General features: G+C 37.0%; 2 protein-coding genes across 6 annotated transcripts in view; both read right to left on the reverse strand.

The window, feature by feature from the left end:
• Elac1 (elaC ribonuclease Z 1) overlaps positions 1-10,984 on the reverse strand; it is a 33,793-nt gene extending 22,809 nt beyond the window's left edge. The window contains exon 1 of the mRNA XM_074069822.1: positions 10,902-10,984. The gene's annotated coding sequence lies outside the window, so the exon portion shown is untranslated. The remainder of the gene's footprint in view (positions 1-10,901) is intronic.
• Me2 (malic enzyme 2) overlaps positions 1-20,954 on the reverse strand; it is a 67,744-nt gene that overhangs the window by 6,058 nt on the left and 40,732 nt on the right. For 4 of the 5 annotated variants that reach the window (XM_074069816.1, XM_074069817.1, XM_074069815.1 and 1 more), the window contains 4 exons: positions 19,554-19,656; positions 11,652-11,722; positions 10,902-11,000; positions 1,635-6,456 (listed from right to left, as the gene is read on the reverse strand). In XM_074069816.1, the coding sequence (XP_073925917.1) occupies positions 6,289-6,456; positions 10,902-11,000; positions 11,652-11,722; positions 19,554-19,656 (441 nt within the window). In that variant the 3' untranslated portion in view covers positions 1,635-6,288. Of the gene's footprint in view, positions 1-1,634; positions 6,457-10,901; positions 11,001-11,651; positions 11,723-19,553; positions 19,657-20,954 lie in introns of those variants that run through there. The other variant, XM_074069818.1, reaches the window with a different exon arrangement.

Consider the following 20,954-nt stretch of genomic DNA (forward strand, 5'->3'; position numbering starts at 1 on the left):
CATCCCTTAAAAACAAGATCACCAAGCATTTTTATACATAGGAAAATTTTACTAAGAAAATATAAGAACACACATCTTATTACAAGTAATGTATCATAAAAAGAGAAAAAAATAATTCACAAGTTTTTAGACCAATTCTTGAAACCATCTGTAAGAAATCAGTCTAGTATAATATATGCCACACAAGTTGTTCCCCTTCAGCTAAAATTCCTTAAGTAATCACAAGACTGGTCATCCTATCATCTTATCTTAAACACAAGGGCAAAAAAGGCTATGAGTATATACAATCAGGTGAATGTGTGGTTTCCCTAAAGTCCATAATTCATGCTTGGGATAAAGGGAATGCAAAAATTTTGGTTAACTTTAGAGCTCATAAGACAAAGTATAATAAAATATGGGCAGGACTTCTGTCAAATATTTAGCTACAGTAGGTCTCTAAAAATCCCAATTCCATACATGTATTTTATATTATTACTTTCTAATTGTTCTCAGCTTTATTATTTTTTGGTGGTACTGGGGTTTGAATTCAGGGGCTCTACTACATGAATCACACCTCCAAAATGTTCTGGTCATTTTGGAGATAGGGTCTCAGGAACTATTTGCCTGGTCTGGCCTCAAACCATGATCCTACTGATCTCAGCCTTCTAAATAGTTAGGATTACAGACGTGAGCCACCGTGCCTGTTCTCACCACTTAATGGAAATTGTGTACACATATAATGCGAGATCATTTAGGACCTACCTTATGATATAAATGCACTGTCACATGTGGCTGGCTTCACAAAGTGAATAGTGTTAATATATTATCAGCCCTACTGAAATTGTGATGTAAAATTGTAGCAGTTGAATACTACTAAATCAAAAGATGTTAATGACCTGGTTACTGGGAATCTTTGGTGAAATTTATCAAATCCAAACCCAAATACTTAAAATGTTAAAGACTAACAAATAAAAGGCTTATATTGTGTTAGAATTAAAGATGGAAACAAAGTAAAAATCATTAAATAGAGCTGTAGATTAATCTTGTAAGAATCAGTGAAGAAATTTCACTTGAAACTATTCTTGACAATTTGGATAAAATCACCTACAGAGGCCCTTCCTCACTAAGAGGGGTATGAGTTAAGAGCCCAGGTCTGCCACTCACCATACAAGTCATTTAACCTCTCTGTGCTTCTATCCTTGTCTGTGAAACAGGGACAGAAACAGGGTTATTATGATTAGATATGCAATGCTTGGAACACTTGGCACAGAGCAGGTGCTACCCACACCATTTAGCCATTACTGGCCAACTATGTATACCAAACATGATGCTAATAACTCAATGATTTAGTAGAAAAGACATTTAAAGTCAGGAAAGGGAAAATAATTTTTCTAAAACGTAAAAGTAAATCCTATTGAAGATGAAGCAGGACAGTGAGTTTGGGGCTAACCTGGGCTGCATGGTGAGATCCTGTTTCAACTTTCCCCTGCCACAAACACAAAAAACTAACCCACAAACTCACCAAACAAAAACAATCCCCCTGAGCAAATAAACATAAAACAAAAAAATACTGAAAACTGAGAAATATATATCCAGATTTACCTTAGTCTTAATGAGAATCGTAGTACTAAATATAAGAATAACTTCCCAAGTAGCAGTTTCAACTTTTTACTTGGAAAAAAACAAGATGACACAGCCATATGAAGAGTACATTGTTGGCAAAATACTGTTTACTCAAAGATACAATACATTTAAGCCACTTGACTCATATATTCATTTTATGCAACTAAACCATGAACACATTTTCATATTTGCTTTTCTTTGAGGAACACAATTTTCCTTATCTAAGAAAGGAAAACAACTCTTTGAAAATTTAAACACTACTTTCAGTAACTCCCAGCAAGGATTAGAGAATTATGCAGTAAGAACGATGTTCTCCTTAAGCCAGCCTGAATTTACTGAAATTTGAAAAAAGCAGGTTTTTTTGGCTTACATTAAAATATTTTACTCTGATTCCAGATGAGGAGGAAGTTTTCTGTAGCTGAATTATCTTGAATATTTAAAGTATTAATTATGTTACTTTAGCGCAACTGTAGAGGGTTTCACTTACACACACAAAGTGCAAATCACAGAGGCTGACAACAAATCTGTGCCATGGTCTTACAGTCAGCAATGTCTGCACTAAACACAGGTGGCTCTGATGTGGTGCTATTCTGTTTTAGGACTTCCCTCTAAATGGGATCCCAGTAAAGATCTCTGACATTTATATTAACGTTCTCAAGTATTACAGGTGCCCAACAGAGCCGATTCCATTTAGTTCAATAGAACACTGAAGCTATTTGAGTGTCAGTTATCCTTGAGAGATTCTGAATGGGCTTGAGCTACCAAGCATTTGGATGAGGTATCTTTTCTAAGAGGTTTTCTCTACTCCCCACCTTCCCCTTTGGGATTTTTGTTATCTGGGAGAAGTAATTAATGCTTCACACTCTTTAATCATTGTATTTCAGTCTTAATTCATTAGCAAATCTTTTGCAAAAATGTGAAGTCTTATTTCTCCAGAGGCTGATAATTTAGAGAAAAGTCAAAGGGATAAAGTAAGTCCTGTCATTAGAGAGCTAATAACAAAATAGGAAACCCACAAAAATGTCCATTTGATAGTTTATCTCTTACAAAAGAAACATATTTACTAGATTTCACAGAAGCATGCTGTATATCTACAATATAGAATCAAACAGTATCTCAGTTTTAATGTTTTCAGAAAAAAGCCTGATTACAAGCTCTATAACTTGTCCTCATAAACATCTTGTAAAAATGAAACTAAATGAAAGCTATTCTGCGTAAGACACACATTCAGTTGGTCTTTTCCACATAAACTGAATCATATACTAGCGTGTAAGCACTAAACTCGAAATGCACACCCAAAGTACTGTGGAGCAATGCCGCTCGGCGTGTTCTCTGCACCAGCGGCCTGGGCACCAACTGGAGCTGGTCAGAAGTGCCAGGTCTAAAGCCACACCCTGGCGCCCACAAATGCATCTGCATCAGCATGGGTTAGTTGTCCAGATGATTCTGACATCCATGTTAAGGCGGTAACAGTGAGGGCAAGGGATAAGTGTGCATCAGAATCCCCCAGGGATTCTGCTAAATATGCCCCCAGCAGGGCTCTGTCCCTGACACTTGGGGTTCTGGAGGGAGGGAGATCAGAGGCATCTCCACTTAAAAGGTTCACAGTGATTCTGAGGCAATCTCCTGGTTAAGAATTCATCCTTGAGCTGGGTGTGTGCTTCTCACCTGTAATCCCAGCACTTAAGAGACTTGAGGCAGAAGGATCACAAGTTTGAGACCAGCTGGGGCTACATAGTGGGGAGACCCTGCCTCAAAAAAAAAAGAAAGTCCACCCTTATAAAATATTTAAACTAAAATGTTTCCATTATTGTCCACAAACCTTAACCTCCCTCGTTATCACATCACAACCCAGGCAGATAAGAAAAACGTGTCTGCACTTTTTCCTAAGTAATTACTGAAAACTAATCTACAGAATTTCTTCTCTATGCAAAAGGAGGAGAGACTCTCCATTGCTGTTCTTCAAACTAAGGTGGTTTTTTTTTTGGCGGTACTGGGGCTTGAACTCAGGGCTTCCACCTGTCCTTTTTTGTGAAGGTATTTTTCCGAGTCACAGTCTCGCGGAACTATTTGCCTGCACTGCCTTCGAACCTCGATCCTCCTGATCTCTGCCTCCTAATTACAGGTGTGAGCCTGCAGCATCCAGCAATAATTACCTTCTTGCTAGGGAAAAGCTCCCATAAGAGGCCCAAATGTTTTAGCTTCTCCAATTTGCTGCCGTTATGGCTTCCTCCTCTCTCCTCCTCAAGGGTAACAGTTCCTGCCTGTATTTTTAAATGTTAAAATTTTAACTTATACCCAATCAGTCCTACTTGTTAAAATATTAGTTAAGAAATAACATGATAAAATAGGTAGCTTCCAAAGAAGACTAAAGAAATATAAACTTTTTACCTTACATAAGCAGGCTATATTCCATTTAGTCTATTTTTTCTTTTAAATATTTAATGGTTTCCATTGAGTCATGTTCAATAAACAAGCATCTTAGTAAAGTTACTTTAATTCAGTGTATGTCCATGCCTTCAATAAGCTAAGCAAAAATAAATAAATAAATAAAGGCTTTTAATTATAATACTTATTCAACTAAATCAAGATTTCACACAGAATTTTTTAGGGGGGATTTTGCTCTGACGAAAACATAAAACTTTGATCTTTAACTTAAAAGAAACAAATGATCTTGTTCATTATTTTGTGAAACAGACTTCTGACTCTACTCATCTGTTAAATGAATTAACCATTTCCCTACACTGAGTGTCAATGTCATTTCAAACATTCTTTTTTGCTTTTTTGTGGTCCTGTGCATTGAACCAAGTCTTGCACATGTTAAGAATTCTTAAAATAATAAAATATATTCAATATTTAGAACCAATCTCTATAGACAGAAGGGAAGATGAACAACAATGAAATAACCCCCTTTTTTTTCTACAGGGAAATATCAAATGTTTATATGGGTATATAACCATGAATCATTTTTTTCTTTTTTTTTGGTGAGACTGGGGTTTGAACTCAGGCTTTGCACTTGCAAACCAGGTGCTCTAATGCGTGAGCCACACCTCCAGTCCATCTTGCTCTGGTTATTTTGGAGATGGGGGTTTCATGAACTATTTGCCCAGGCTGGCCTCAAATTGTGATTCTCCTGATCTATCTTCCAAGTAGGTAGAATTACAAGTGTGAGCCACCATACCTGGCACCATGAATAATCTCTATTGTTGTTACTATTCAAAATGAGAATTTAAAAGTTTTGTCCACTCAAAACACCCATAGTAAGCCAGTATGATAGCTAAACCACTATTTCTCAAGATACTTTTGGATTTTCCTTAGAATCTTCAATATGTAAGCCACATAGTAAACTGGTCTCTTTAGCAGTTATTATCCACTTTTCTGGGATTAAAAATGTCATTTCATTGTCTGAACACCTACCTTATTCATCCCCACTTAGTTCTGAAATGTATTAAGTAGAGAAAGCACTGTCACTACTACTACCAATGTTCAAGAATGTATCATACTCCTTGAGAATCCCACAATTACTTCAAGTAATAAACAGCGCCACTGTTAGAGTAAGGGATAGTCTCTCTGGTAATATACCACTCACTCTGATGTGAAACATGGCTAATTTATTTTCAGACAGTCACATGACACTAGGCATAATGTGGAGACACCACATACTTCCTCAATTACGAGTTAAGAAAAATGAAACTATGTGTTTTCATAATAAGCCTAAATTTCTAGTTGGACAGTAAGATAGTATAACTGAAATGATTAACTTTAAGATATTATTTTTATTAAATAAAAGTGATTTTTATACACTTGTTTCAAATGACTTTTATTTACCTAAAGGCAGCAGTAGTTCCTATTAGGCTCTCATAATGTTAGTTAAGCCTTGATTTAGTACCAGAAAATAAACAGGGAAAATCTTTTCTATTTCCCTAGATCTGTCTACTACAAAGGAATTACAGATTCATGATGGTAAAATGAAGCAGATACAAAAAAAGTTTTAGATACTGATAATTTTTCTTTGGAAGTTGGTTAAAATTTGACTTCTCAAAATTCTACACTTATACCCACAGAAGTAAAGTTCTATCTTAATAAGCCTAAAAGGGCTGAAAGAAGGTAATTACCTCTTTTTTTGGGGGGGAGTGGTTGGGGACTAAGGTTTGAACTCAGGTACTGTGCTCACAAAGCAGGTGCTCTACCACTTGAGCCACACCTCCGGTCCATTCTGCTCTGTTATTTTGGAGACGGGGTCTTGAGAACTATTTGCCTGGTCTGGCCTGGAACCTCGGTTTTCCCAATCCCAGACTCCCCAGTAGTAAGGATTACAGGCTGAGCCACTGGCTCTTGGCAGATAATTACCTCTAAGAGTGAATAACGAATACCTTGGCAAGCATAAACAAGAGTAAAAGTGAAGATACCCACAAATACATTTTTAACATCTCTTGGACGTGCTATGGGCTACAAATCAGGACTAAAGCATTCCGCTTATTTGACTGTAGGGTACTGGTGGGCCTTAACAGTAGAGAGAACACATCTACCTCCAACAGACATGTACATTCGTGGGAAAAAATAAGTCAAGCATTAAGTGGTAGGGAAAAACAAAACACAGGTAACACCATAAATCTGAGAACATTATCTTTTTGTCTAAAAAAGAGGGGGTTCCCTGAAGCATGAAAAGTACTAGTGAGAATGCCTCTACTCTGTTATCTGGGGAGGTCTCGATGCAGATTCTGGCCATTCATACACATCTGGCAGCAGGGAATCATATTCACTCCGCCATACTCTTTCTCTAATATAACTGGCCTTGTCTTCAGGTTCTGGGTATCGGAAAGCAATTTTATTAGCATACAGGTATTCTGTAACCTGAAAAAAAAACAAGATTACTGTGTAGGTGCTGAGAATCATCCTATCTGAGAAATAAAGTACTGTTAGAACACATGGAAATGAATGGTATTTTTCTTTTTTCAAGAGAAAAAAATAACATTAATTCATTTCAAAACATCAGAAAACTGTATCTGCAAAGTTTAAAAGACAAAGTAAAATTTACCTTTGGCCTGGAGGTGTGGCTCAAGTGGTAGCAAACCTGCCTAGCAAGCATGAAGTCCTGACTTCAAACCCCAGTACCACCCTCTGTCCCCCCCAAAATTTCACCTTTCATCTCTTGAGTCTAATGTGTGTTACTTACTTCTAGTGACCCAGAGAAGAATTACTAGCTTTTTAACATTTCCTTAGTTCTTCAATTCCACAAATTTAAGTTCTATCATATCTGAGTCCAGTAGACACACCTGGGTGATTTGCCCAGGCTGGGATTCCCCACTGCCCTGCTGAAAGAGTGGTCTTAGGAGCTGTGATGTATAGGAGATGTTACTTTATAGTCATAGTGCTCTAGTAGGGGTGAGAACCTAGCTCAAAACTGAGCCAGATGTTTTCACTCCAGGATTTGGATTAAGAACCATAGAAATCATTATAAATCAAGTGTTGAACACTAGACATAAGGTGGCTTGAGTGGATTTCAGATTTCTGCAACAAAGCCACACACCATGACTGGTGGTTAGTAAACCTTCTGAGTTTCAGTCTGATGTCAAATGAGTATAACCAATTTCCTCAGGATGGCAGTGCCATTCCATTCTCAAGTTAGGTTTGACTTCAGCTTCAAAAGTAGTGACATATGGTTAAAAAAAAAAATTCACAGTTATGACTTGTTCCTCCACCCCTAATTGTGACCACTATTAAAGTTTTTTATTTCAGTTTTATGAAAGAAAAATTTCATAACAAAATAATCACTGGTTCCCAGGGCTTTACCTTATTATATTTTGTGGTGGAAAATGTGATCGTTTTTATTCTATCATAGGTAACCGTTTATTAACAAACATATTAATATAGTTGATTGATCAGAAAAAGTAGGAAAGAACTAGATCCTCAGTGGCAAGCAGAGAATAAATACCTGAGATTAAAAAACCCAAGGACCAAATAAACATGTGTCAGTACAGCTTGTTGCCCAAACTGCCCTTCTCAGTTTTTGTTCTAAATAGGAAAAAAGAAACTATTAAAAGATAAGCAAAGATTTCTTTTTCCAGGAAGATGAAGTAAAAATATTTCCCTATTTAGTACAATTAAAATCACTGGATGTTATGAATGAAACAACCATAAGACAAGTCTAAGACAAGGAAAGAAGGCAGACCAGCAAGGGATCCTGAGACATGAAGAACATGGTAGTTTTCTTTTGGCTTCATGTACCCCAGATTTGGAAATGAAAAAACTGGCAGCCCCCAAACACCCACAGGCACAGACAGAAGAAGCCTCAACAAATGGCTGCTTTCTCCAGCCAAAGGACCAGAAGGACACTTGTTAGACTGTCAGGAGGGAGTAGACGTGACAGAGAGCTCCCTTCTCAAGTCTCAAGGGGCTGAATGGGGAACCAGCACTTCTATCTACACCTGTAGTGACAAGACCACACACTCCTCTTCCTTTGCCAAAGCAGTTTCAGAGAAAGTCATTTAAAAAGACTTAAGTAAGGTTCAGAAACAAAAAAACAAAAACTACTTATCATACCAAAAGTCAGGAAGATAACCAAATTGTAGGAAAAAACTGTTTTGACAACTGTAGATGTCAAAACCAAGATGAGAAAGATATTACAATTATCTGACAAGATTTTAAAGCAGCCATGATTTAAAAAAAAAAAAGCCTCAGAAAGCAATTATGAACATGCTTGATACAAATGAAAATTTAAAAACTGCAGAAAAGAAATAGAAACTTTCAATAAAAAAAGAGAAGTTATAAACAACCACATGAGCCTGGTGCTGATGGCTCACGCTTATTATCCTAGCTGAAAGATCGGGAGGATCACAGCTCTAAGGCCAGCCCAGGCAAACAGTTCATGAGAACCGATCTCAAAAGTAACCAGAGCAAAATAGACTGCAGGTGTGGCTGAAGTGGTGGAGCACCTGCTTTGCATGAAGCCCTCAGTTCCAACCCTAGTTCCACCAAAATAAAAAGAACCACATGAACACTTGAGAGGCTTTAAGACCCTGCCTAAAAAAGAAAAAAACAAAAAAAACACCCAAAGAACCATATGAAAATGCCAGATCTGAAAAATGCAAGTAACTGAAGTATAGAATTTAGTGGATTAGATTAACAGAATGGAGAAACAGAGGAAAGAATCAGTGAACCAGAAGACAGAAATATGGATAATACTTATCTAAAAAGAAGAAAAAACAGACTTGGGAAAAACAGAATACAAGCCACAACAAAAATCCCAGTGTGTCAGGGAGCTGTGAGATTATAACAAAAGATGTAACATTCATGTCATCAGAGTCCTGGAAGGAGAAGAAAGAAGGGAGAGGCTAAACAAGTACTCAAATAATATCGGAAAACTTCCCAAATTTGGCAAAGGATATAAACTGCAGATTTGAAAAGCAAACTCCAAATCAGCTATACCAAAGTAATTCCACACCAAGAGACATCATAATTAAAATTATGAAGACAAAAAATTCTTGAAAGCAATGGGAGAGAAATGATACCTTAACTAGAAGGAAAAAGAGTTATAATGAGTGTATTTCTCTTCAGAAACCACGAGGGCAGAAGAAACAATATGTTATGTTTCAAGAGCTGAAAGAAAAAACTGTCAACCCAGAATCCTTCATCCAGCAAATCTTTTAGGAATGACAAGGAAATCAAGACATTCTCAGATGAAAGAAAACTACAAGAGTAAGCCACCTGATCTACCCTAAAAGAATTTCTCTAAATACAAAGGGTATAAGAAGAAGAGACAGGGAGGGAGGGAGGATGGGGGGAAGGGAGGAAGGAACAGGGAGGAAGGAAGGAAGGGAGGGAGGAAGGAAGGGAGGGAGGGAGGGAGGGAGGGGATGATGAACAAAAATCAGAGTAAACATATCCAGTATGATAAAATGACAATAGCAATAGACTGTGGTAAGTTATGCACACACAATGCAATACCTAGAGCAACCACTAAAAAAGCTATATAAAAGAGATAAACTAAAAAAATTCTGTAGAGTGGCTTAAGATGTAGTACAGCAGTAGAGCATTAGCTTAGCATGCAGGAGGCCCTGGATTTGATCCCTGGCGACACATACACACATACAAGAACAACAAAAGGCAACACATAATAATACTAAATATGTATGCACTCAACAACAGAGCTGCAAAACATGTGAAGGACAAAAAAAAGGCAACTGAATGGAGAAATAAATCCACAAGTATAACACTAAAGTTGGGAGTATAACACCATATTACCCATCTTTCAACAATCTTTGGGAGAAGAACTAAGCTGACATATGTAGAATAAACCATCAAACAAAAGCAAAATGCATTTAGCAATCTTAAATGTATCAAACAAAAAATATTAGAACTGAAAAAGAAATAGACAAATCTAGAATTATAGCTGAAACTAGCGCCATGCTATCTTAAAATATATGAAGTCTGGTTCAGTCCTTGAATGGATTTCAGATTCCCTTTTTTTTTTTTTTTTTTTTGGTGGTACTGGGGACTGAACTCAGGGCCTTGCACTTGCTAGGTAAGCACTCTACCTCCAGAGCCATGTGTTCCACCCCCCCCCAAATCTGAATTCCAGACTCCTCAATGAGATTACCAAGATCCCTGTCTCCTACTTATTTTCACTTTGGACTGCTCTCCTTTTTAATCCCAGCACTCAGAGAAGGAGGATGCAGGAGGATTGTGAATTTGAGGCCAGCCTGGGTTGCAGAGTAAGACCCTGCCTGAAAAAAAGACACAAGCCAGGGACCAATGGCTCATACCTGTAATGCTAGCTACTGGGGAGGTTGAGACCCTATCTCAACCAAAAGCTGGGTGTAGGAGGCTGATTTCAAGAAGACTGCAGTTTCAGGCCACGCAGGGCAAAAAAGTCTGAGACACCATCTCAGTGGTAAAAAACTGGGTATGGTGGTACACATCTATCATCCCTGTGATGGGGAGGATAAAATATGAGGGTCATGATCCAGGCCTGTCTGCACATAAACAGCAAACCCATCTTCAAAATGACCAAAGCAAAAAGCCCTTGGGGGCTTGGTTCAAGTGGTAGAGCACATGCCTAGAAAGTGTGATGCCCTAAGTTCAAATCCTAGTATTCTGAAAAGACAGAGAGAGAGAGACTGACTAGGAGGTAACAAGCCCCAAATAGTAACGTGCTATATATTCTGGTAGTAAGAATATAGGTGAACTAAAATTTCTTTTTTGTACCCTTATAAATGTTTCAAATTTACTCTAATGAACTTGCATTATTTGTGCAAGAAAACGTTATTAAATTTTATGTGAAGAGATGAATTACTTACTTTAATAGCAATGTTAATAGAAACTTCCTGAATATTAGCAAGTGGTGGGTAAAGTCTTCCCTGGGCTAACTCTTCATCTGTGAGTTGACTTGTCAGTGCCTGAAAAGAAAACGGCATCTTAGTGTTGTTTAATTAACAGACAGATTTAATAAAATGGAGAAAGCACTGAAGGCTCAGAAAAATAGAGACCTGAATTCTTATTTCTCGCACTGGAGGAATGAAAAGTTTCCCCCACTAAACAATAAAGAAATGACCAAGTTTAAGACTTTCTGGTACATTCTGCTTAGTACTTATAGAGCTTGGTGTAATTATAACAGCTGCTAAGAAAACAGACACCAGCATTTGTATTTAAATTGAGTTCTTCAGCATCCTATTGCCGACCAGAGCGCCAACAGGAGTTCCAGTATAATACACCAAATAATACCAGTGTTTGTCTATTACAGATATGGAAAAAGTTGTATTTCATCTATGCTGTCAAAATATTACTTCTATATTACATATACATACGCACTAATATGTCTATGTAAAATAGATACAATTTAGATGTTATGAACAGGAAAGGATTCATAGCTTATAGACATTTGAAGTCATTATTTAAAAAAATTAATGTAGAAGTAGCAAATAAAAAAGTAATGAATAGATAACTTTCTTTTCATTAAGAAGGCAGATTTAACCCATTCTCTCTGCTGTAAGATCCATTCATCTTTATAAATTACTCTTTACAAAATAAACAACACTTAAAACATTTACCTTTGCAGCTTCTAGGAAAACATTGTCACTGATATGTCGGGTTTCACAGAGAATAACAGCTAAAGCCACACCTAGAATACATTTTTAAAGTTTATTTAGTAAGGCACTTTTCAAATTATGAAAGGGGCCAAACTCCTATCCTGAAGCAAATAAATGGTAAAATACGCCGTCCCCTAAAAAACAAAAATCTGAATTAAAATGAAATCAAATGATCCTTGTTAACTGTTTCCTACTCATTGAAGAAATAATCTTAGAAATAAGTGGCTTTCCATTATTTATCAAAATTACAAATGCATACAACTCATCAATCTGTGACAAAAAACACCAGTTCCCAACCCTTTAACCCTCCTTTTCTTGCTCTATAGAGCAATTACTTTCGATTCTTTTAGCTCATTATTTTAATGTTTCTCTCATTCTTAACTTGCTTGTCTTTCTTCTGATTTTTGAGTTTTGGAGATCATCAGTTTCCTCTTATGAGAAATAAGTATTTAGCTTTGTTTTATATTTCTAGCCTTCTCTCTTTTCTTCCCAAATATAGTTAGGATATAATTTTGGTTCCATCGACAATGTGTATGTTGTTACGACTTCATAAATGCTATTCACATCTAAGTCATGTATTAACACTGGATTGATTACTTTTCTTCTTGCGTAATTTTTTGTCTTTTCTGGTTATTGTTCTGTTGTTCCCTTTACTTTGATTTTTCAGTAGTTGACATTTTATTTCAATTGTCTAAATCACCTTCTGCTGTGGCAACCTCCTATGTTCTCTAATTTCACCCTCCAGCATAAACCTCTGCGGAAGCTCCAATCTGGTCAAGTCGTTCTCTGTTCCAGTTCAGAGCTGCCATTCCAGAAGCCGCATTATCAGCATGGGGACTCTGCTTCTTTCTGAGTCACCTCCTAAATCCCCTTCTAAGAAAAGTTTTTTGTTACATTATGGCAAGGCAAGTTCCTCCTGTTGTGTTCTAAAAAACAGTGAAATGAGATACATTTTTTGGAAACCTTGCGTTTCTGAAAATGTGTTTACTTCTTTCCACTTACTTCATAGTCTGTCTACAAATTCTAGACAGACTACTAGGTTTGGAATTCTAGCTTGGAAATTTCCTCCAGAACTGTTAGGTACCTGGCCCTCAGTGCTGGTGACAAGATGGCAATCTGATTGCAGACTCTCTTTGGGTGACTGTCTTTGGTTTCATCTCTGGAAGCCTGCAGGATCTTGTTTTTGTGATTTTCCTAACTGCCTGGGGAGCGTCTTTATCACCATACTTGACTTTTAGTGGCGAGCCCTTCAGGTCGAAAAACCCCAGTCCTCCACTTTAGGAAATGCTTGTGAAAGCTTTGATGATGCCCTTCTTCCCAGTTTTCTGTTCTTATGTCCTGAAATTTCTATTTTCTAATATTGTGCCTCATGAATTACACTCTAATTTTCTTATTTTCCATCTCCTATCTTAGATGACTTCCTCAACCTTGTTCTTTTAATTTTTCTACTGCCAACTTTTCATTTTCAAAAGCTTCTTTTTCCAGGTTTTTTTTTAAAACAATTTTTTTAACTTTAGGATGTGTTTTAAAATTTTATCATTTTACATTTACTTACATGTGTATACATTATTTAGGAACAAAATTCTGTCTTGTTTTGGAATATAACATTTTCTCTCCATGAAGATATTTACAGGTTTTTTTTTTTTTAAACTTAAAAAGAACTTAAAAAACAAAACAAAAAAAGGGTGGTAGCTGCAAGCATGAGGGTGGAGGTGCCCACCCTCTGCTCTGAGCAGCAAGTAGAGTGACCTGGTTTCTTTTACCCTTCGTATTTTCTAGCTCCTCACCTGTGTGTGGTATCTCCCACTTTAGATATTCTGTTTTACTCTATTAAAAAATATCCTACCATTTTTGGCTGAGATGGGAAGGGTGATCATTTGATTACCCAGGGATTAGAGGAGGGTCACATGATTGTTAAAGCAGCTTCTATACACACACACACACACACACACACACACACACACGCACGCACAAACACGTACACACACAAACACGTACACACACGTACACAAACATGTACACACACAAACACGTACACACACACACACACACACACACAAACACGTACACACACAGAGATAGTTTTTTAAGGTAGAGCATTTTGTCCATCTCCATTGAAGGTAGATATTTAAATGTCTGAGGCTAGGTGTACTGTCTTCTTCTATTTGTCTTGCCTATTCTATGTTCCTTTTCTCTACTTTCTTGCCTCTTTTAAAAAATTTCATTTTATCCCCTAACATTCTCTTGTAAACTTTTTCTACTATTCTAACAGTTACTCTAACATTTATAACTTGTACCTTTTATAAAAATTTCCTTTTTTCTTTTTTTTTGATATTACTGGGGTTTGAACTCGGGGCCTCACATTCTATCACTTGAGCCATGCTGCCACCTTGTTTTGCTTTTGGTTGTTTCTCATATATATATTGTGCCAGCCCTGGACCACAATCCTCCTACTTCTGCCTCCCTCGTAGCTGGGATTACAGATGTGCACCACCATACCTGGATTGTTGGTTGAGATGGCATCTCTTTGCTGATGCTGGCCTTGATCTTCACCTCCCTAACAGCCAGGATTACACATGTGCATCACACTGCCTGACCCCTACTTTAATGTACCTGATGGACCACACAAGCATCTCATAATATTTTCATTGTATTTAACTCAGAAATATTGCTATGCACCTTCACGCTCCATAATTTTCAAAAACACCATGTCATTGTTTTGCTGTCTATAAACAACCTTCATTTTGTCTTACCCACACATTCAACTTTCTTTGTTCTTCATTCCTTCCTACATCTCTGAGCTTCTATCTGGCATTGTTTTCCTTCTGCCTAAAGACCAAGGTTTCTTTTCCTTTCCTACAAGTCTGTAGATGGTGAATTCTGTTGTCTATTTTGCTTCAACTCTTCATTTTGCCTTAGCTGAAATTGATACCTGAGGATACCATAATCAGTGATGAATTCTAGGCTGGCGAGTTCTTCCTGCAAGCAGTATCAACATATCATTATGCCTCTGGGCATCTCACTGCTGTTGGGAAGTTACATGTCACCTCACAGTTGCTCCTTTGAAGGAAATAGTTGTGTCCAGGCTGCTTTCGTATCTTCTCCTCACTCTGGCTTTCTGAGGCTCACAAGGAGGCTCCTGGGCATGGGTTTACTTGCACAGTGCGTTCTTGAGCACTGCTTACTACTTAACAGTACTAAGAACTCCTCAGCCATGCAGCTCACAGCTCCTGCCTCTGCTTCATTCTCACTTGTTTTCTTCCAAGAATTCTTTTTTCTCTCTGTGCTTATTCTGCATTATTTCTTTTCATTGGTTTAATCTGCTATAAACCTCATTCATTTTATTCTTGATTTAGATTACTATTTTCAATTCTAGAATCTAGTGACTTCTGGCTGAAGTTTTCAAGCATGCTTTCCTCTCTATAAACATAATAAGCACTGTCTTACATGCAGAGTTTCAGCATGCCTGTTTTTCTTGTGGTTTCTGCTGGGTTTGGCTTCTCTTTTTAAAATGGGGGTTGTATTTGGGCATTTCTTTATAAAAAGAATTTGAAGACTAGGACAGTGTTATTCAGAAGGTTTTTGTTTGCTTCTGGGGCGTGGAGGTCCAGAACAAAAGTCCTGAGGTTTCTGAGATGGCCCTCACTGCTGCAAGCCTCACCCCATGCCAAGGTACAGTCCTGAAGGGTTTCAGCCCTGGCAGCAGGGTGTTCACCAGACGTGGATGAGGTGCTAATATTGTCCTTTCTCCATGAAAAACACAGCTTTACTTCTGGGCCACTTCCTGATCACAGAGTGCTTTTAATGCAAAGCTGGCTTCAAATGCTGGCTCACCTTTCTAAACTCTGGTTCTTTCCCTAATCTCATCTGGAATTCCCCATTTTATGAGTCAATATAGTGTTAGGCTTTAGGCTCCTCTTTGTCTTTCTAAAAAATGTTATCCAGTTGCTGTGGTGACAGGACTAGTAAATCTAACATTATCAGAGCATTAAGTTTTTATTTTCTTTATGTACAGACTTTCAGTCAATTCTCCTATCCATTTTTACCTCTGCTGCTAAGTAGTTTTTCATGTCTACATTTATAATGTTAGCAATTTTCATTAAAGTCAGAACTTTAAAATGTTGCATAAACGTAAAACAGGAGAGGACACTAGTGAGAGGGGGAGGGTAAATAAAGTAAATAGGGTGAATATGGTTGACATACTTTTATACAAGTATAAATATGGAACAATGAAACCTGGTGAGGTCACCATTAAGAGAGGGATAGGGAAGGATGGAGAATAATGGAGAGGATGAACCAATTCGGAATATAAAACATGTATATATGGAATTGTCACAACGAAACACCCCCCCTTCCATATAACTATCATAAACTAACAAAAATGTTCTTTTTTAATAAATGAAGGACAGGAAGGTAAAACAGGTCCTGTCCAGGAGTAGGTATCAGTGGGAAGGGGGAGGATATAAGGAAAGGGTGAAGGAGGGCGAATATGCGAGTATTTTATATTCACGTATGAAAACAGAACAATGAAACCTGTTGAAATTATTCTAAGAAGGGGAGGAGGGGGCATAAAGGAGAAAGATGGAAGGAGCAAATACAATTAAGATGTATACTATCACAATGTATCTCTTGTACAACTGTAATATGCTAATAAAAACAAAATGTTGCATAAAAATAATCAACTGTCAAATTCCTTAACAGTCAAGTACGACATGAAAAATGGCTTGGGCTTGTTAAGAGCATGAGAAAGTCCTCTCAAGCCTTTATGTATAGAAATACTATCAGATAGAATAGGTTTATTTTTAAATACTATCAATTTGTAGAAAGAAATTATTGATGATGGGAGTTTCTAGGTGTCAAGAGACAAACACAGCTGCGCACTGACGGCTCACTCCTGTAATCCTAGTGCTTGGGGGACTAAAATTGGGAAGATCACAGTATGAGACCAGCATGGGAAAGTAGTTCATGAGGCCCCATCTACAAAATAACCAGAACAAAATGGGCTGGAGGTGTGGCTTAAGTGATACAGTGCCTGCTTCAGTTTGAAGCCCTGAATTCAAACCTCAGTTCCACCAAAAAAAAAAAAAAAAAGACAACCACAACCACATTGGGGGAAAAGAAGAATGTTATATAAAAAAGCATTAGGATACTGACAGGCTAAATATCTATCTATTTATATATTTATTGGGGTTTTATTTGAGACAGAGTCTCAGCTTGAACTCACTATGTAACTCGGGCTGGTCTCAAACTTGAGATCCTCCTGTCTCAGCCTTCTGAGTGCTGGAATTACAGGAATAAATATCTTTACTATGACACTAGTAGTAACATGCCTGCCTGATGACAGCCTATGTATGCTATGCATCTACTTGTCTGATCTTAATTAGAGCCTTCCTCTACAAGAGGAAAGAAGACACACATGCAAAGGAATTCATGCCAAACCCCTATTTTGCTCAATAAAGTCTTTCTTCAAAATAAGTGTGGTTCAGTGGTACAGCACTTGCTTATCATGTGTGAAGCCCTGGGTTCAATCCCCAGCAATGCAAAAAATAAAAAGAATAAAATGGGTAACTGAGGTCATAAGAAATTTATGGAAACAAGAAAGCAAACAGCACAAAGGAAGAAATATCTTTAGAGACATGAAAGAAAAATCATGCAACTTTTTTTTCTAAAGGAGCTAGTAAAAACAATTGTTTCTAAAATCAAAAAAGTACTAGGAATAAAAAAAAAAATTGTTAGCCAGGTGCTGGTGGCTTACATCTATAATCCTAGCTATTCAGGAGGAAGAGATAAGGAGGATCTCAGTTCAACGCCAGTCCCCAGCAAATAGTTTTGAGAGACACTATCTTGAAAATACCCAACACAAAAAAGGGCTGGCAGAGTCGCTCAAGTGGTAGAGTGCCTGCCTAGCAAGTGTTGGGGTCCTGAGTTCAAGACCCATACTGCCAAAAAAAAAAAAAAATCTGTTCAATCACTCAACTGATAACATATGCTATTAAGCAATTATTGTTACTCTCCTTTGGTGTGATGTAAGTATTGTGCTTAGGTTTAAAAAATTAAAATACTCAGTTTGGCAGATAATACTGAAGTAGTTACAAATAAATTATATGATATCTGTTTTGCTTTAAGAAGACTTAAAACATATACTGAAGTGCTAAAAAACCAGAGCAGACATAGATGAATGAGTGAATACCACAGAAGCCTTCCACATTATAGAATAAAAAAAGCAAGGCAAAAATATAAAATTTGAAAGTCAATGACAACAGAGGGATGCAACCATGGTCTAACTAAGTTCTATGAGGAAAAAAAATTATGGAAGGAAAGAAATGGGAAAAAAAAAAAAGTAAAATTTTTTTTTTAAAAAGATGTGTTTTCATAGTGAAATGGCTCACCCACATATACACACAATAAATGGAAATGAACCCAAACCTACATGCATCCCAATAACCTTTCAGAAATTGAAAGACAAAACTGTAAAAACTGAGAAAGAGAAAAACTTCTATGTATAAAGGAATAAGAATCTCAATGACTTCAGATTTCTCACCAGCCATCACAGGCCTTCCCTGAAAGTGAGTGAAGGACAGCGTGCAAAGATCTAAGTACGACTCTCTTGACTTTACAAATCTCTACTCAAATTACCAAGTAAGAGGACAAAATTACTTTACAGATTTGTAAAAACTCAGGAAGTTTTTATGTGTTCTTTAGGGAAAAAAAAAGTTTGCTCAAAGGTATATTCCAGAATCACAAAACAGAATGGATTAGCACACCTCTTAGGAAAGAGAAGGTGGGATATAAGAATTGTTTGTTGCAGTGTTACCAAAAAGAAATGAAGGCTGGGAAAAGATTAAAAGGGGACTCATTATGCTTTATACTTGAAATATTTTGAGTGTCAAAGAGTTAATGGTACTCAAGATTTAGTGTATTCCAGCACACTCATCAAGTCACAGTCTAGTTGATAAATAACATTTACATTATTGTGGATTTTTTTCTTTTTATAATCATTGTTTTGAATAATCATCATCAAGCCACAGACAAAGCATGGATATGAACAAAAACAATGTAAATGTAAAAAAGTTTGCCTGTAATCCAAGCGCTAGAGGCTGAGGCAGGAGGATAGTAAGTTCAAGGCCAGCCTGGGCTACACAGTAAGACCCTATTTCAAAAAAATCAAATTTTCCACAATGTGGAAATATTAATAACCAAAAATGAGAATTGAGAGGCAGAATAAGATAAACTAAATGTCAATTTTTTTTTTCATTTAGCAAGCTAGTAAAAACATACACTGCCAAAAAAATTTCCTTATATATGTTATAAAAACAAAGGTAAAAAGAAAAAAACAAACAAAACCAAAGGTAACTACTCAGGAGAGGCAAAGTAGTAAGACAAGTTGAGTGGTAGAGGAAGAAAGGTATCAGAAGACATGTGCACTATTACCTATCGTCACAGTGGGAAGCTCACAGTTGACTTAGAATAATCACATTAAAGGGAAATAAGTGGATATGACTATAATCACAGACAAAGTCACAGCAAACCATGACAGTAGTTACATCTGGGAAGTGATGAGGAAGTATCAAGAGAAGATACAGAAGGTCAAATAGTGTTACACAATTCTGTTCCTTTGCATTTTTAACAACCATGTACCATTTTATTTCTAGAATAAAAACAAGTTTAGTTAACAGTATGAATACTTTTTTTAGAGAAAATAGTGTAAGATGGATCTGCTGGATTCCTTGAGTTTCCCTATGTAAACATACCAAAATTCTGCAAATTTTGTTGCTCATTTTAACCTTAAATTCTGAAGAATTCTATGAAGTATCTTTATGTAATTAACTATTGATCTATCATATGAATAATGGTGGCATTTACCTGGAAAAATATAGACATTGTTTCCTTGACCTGGTGTGAAGACTCGTCCATCTTGGAGTTTTACTGGCCCAAATGGACTGCCACTGGCAAACAAACACCTTCCCTGAAAGTGAAAAGAAATAATTTGAATTTTGTTACTTCACAAAGTGGATGAGAAAACTAAGGTGAACTCACACAAAATTAAGTCTGGCAGTAAATTACACCAATAAATTACCCAAGAACAAGATACCATTTACTTTCACCAAAATGAGGCTGGTTATTTTATTCAAATGAGGCTGGTTTCATGCATAGAAAGCATTTAAATAATGTTGAAAAATGTCCATTAATAAACTTTTTGCCTGCCTAGCAAGTGCAGGGCCCTAAGTTCAAACTCCAGTATTATGTACTGTCACCATCTTCATTCCACTAATTAAAAGAATCAGAAACTAAGCGTTTGATATTTTCAAGTCCTTTGAAACTGTTGCACATTAAATCTGTAGCAGTTAAACTTGAATACAAATATTTTAAAATCCCAAAACCCATGTTTTTTTTTTATTATGTTGTAATATTCACCAGCAGTCAGTTTATAAAATAGGCATACGATATAGTTGCACTATCATTTCAGAAAAAAAACGTCATGTTGCATTGTTAAACAAAAGCCTTTCTGAGCCTGGTGGGGCAGGTCTATAATCCTAGCACTCTGGAAGCTGGGGTAAGAGGATCAAAAATTCGAGGCCAGCTGGGCTGCACACTAAGTTCAAGGCCATGGCAAGAGCCTATCTCAAAAAACAGAGTAACAAAAAGGAAAGTCTCCCAATTTTTTGTAGTACTATGCTTTATAATAGCATACAATAAATGTTTTTGGTGCCTTCACAGTTTTTTTCTCCATTGTACTGGGACGTGTGCTTGCTAGGAGTGCTCTACTTGAGCTACACCCTTAATTCACCTTCACTATTTCTAAAAGAATTACATGTCCTTGCAATTGCAAAGGACTAGAAATTTAATTTGTAAAACAAAATCTTTTATCACCACCACAACCCCACAAAAAAAGACAGGGCAAGAAGAAAACAATAATGCTCAAAAAGGATAATTTATTCCCTGGATGCTCAAGGAATAATCAAATCACGCTAAGTAGCCACTAAGGTGAGGTTAAAAGATGATTTACAGAAAACTGACATACCTCCACACAGGACACAGCAAGTGCCAAGACACCTAAACACTTAGCAGTTATTTAAAGTGTGCAGCTACTGCTTTGTCTTGTTTTTCTCAAATCCGAACATGTTCATGACACCAAGACTAATGACTGATTATTCTTTACATTAGGTCCTGGGCATTAGTGGACACATCACCCGCGAAGCTTACTGGGCAATCTGAGGTCCGTGATGTACAGTCAGCACTACTTCAGCACCACATGCATGCTTT

This window comes from Castor canadensis, chromosome 4, assembly GCF_047511655.1.
Source record: "Castor canadensis chromosome 4, mCasCan1.hap1v2, whole genome shotgun sequence".
NCBI lineage: Eukaryota > Metazoa > Chordata > Mammalia > Rodentia > Castoridae > Castor > Castor canadensis.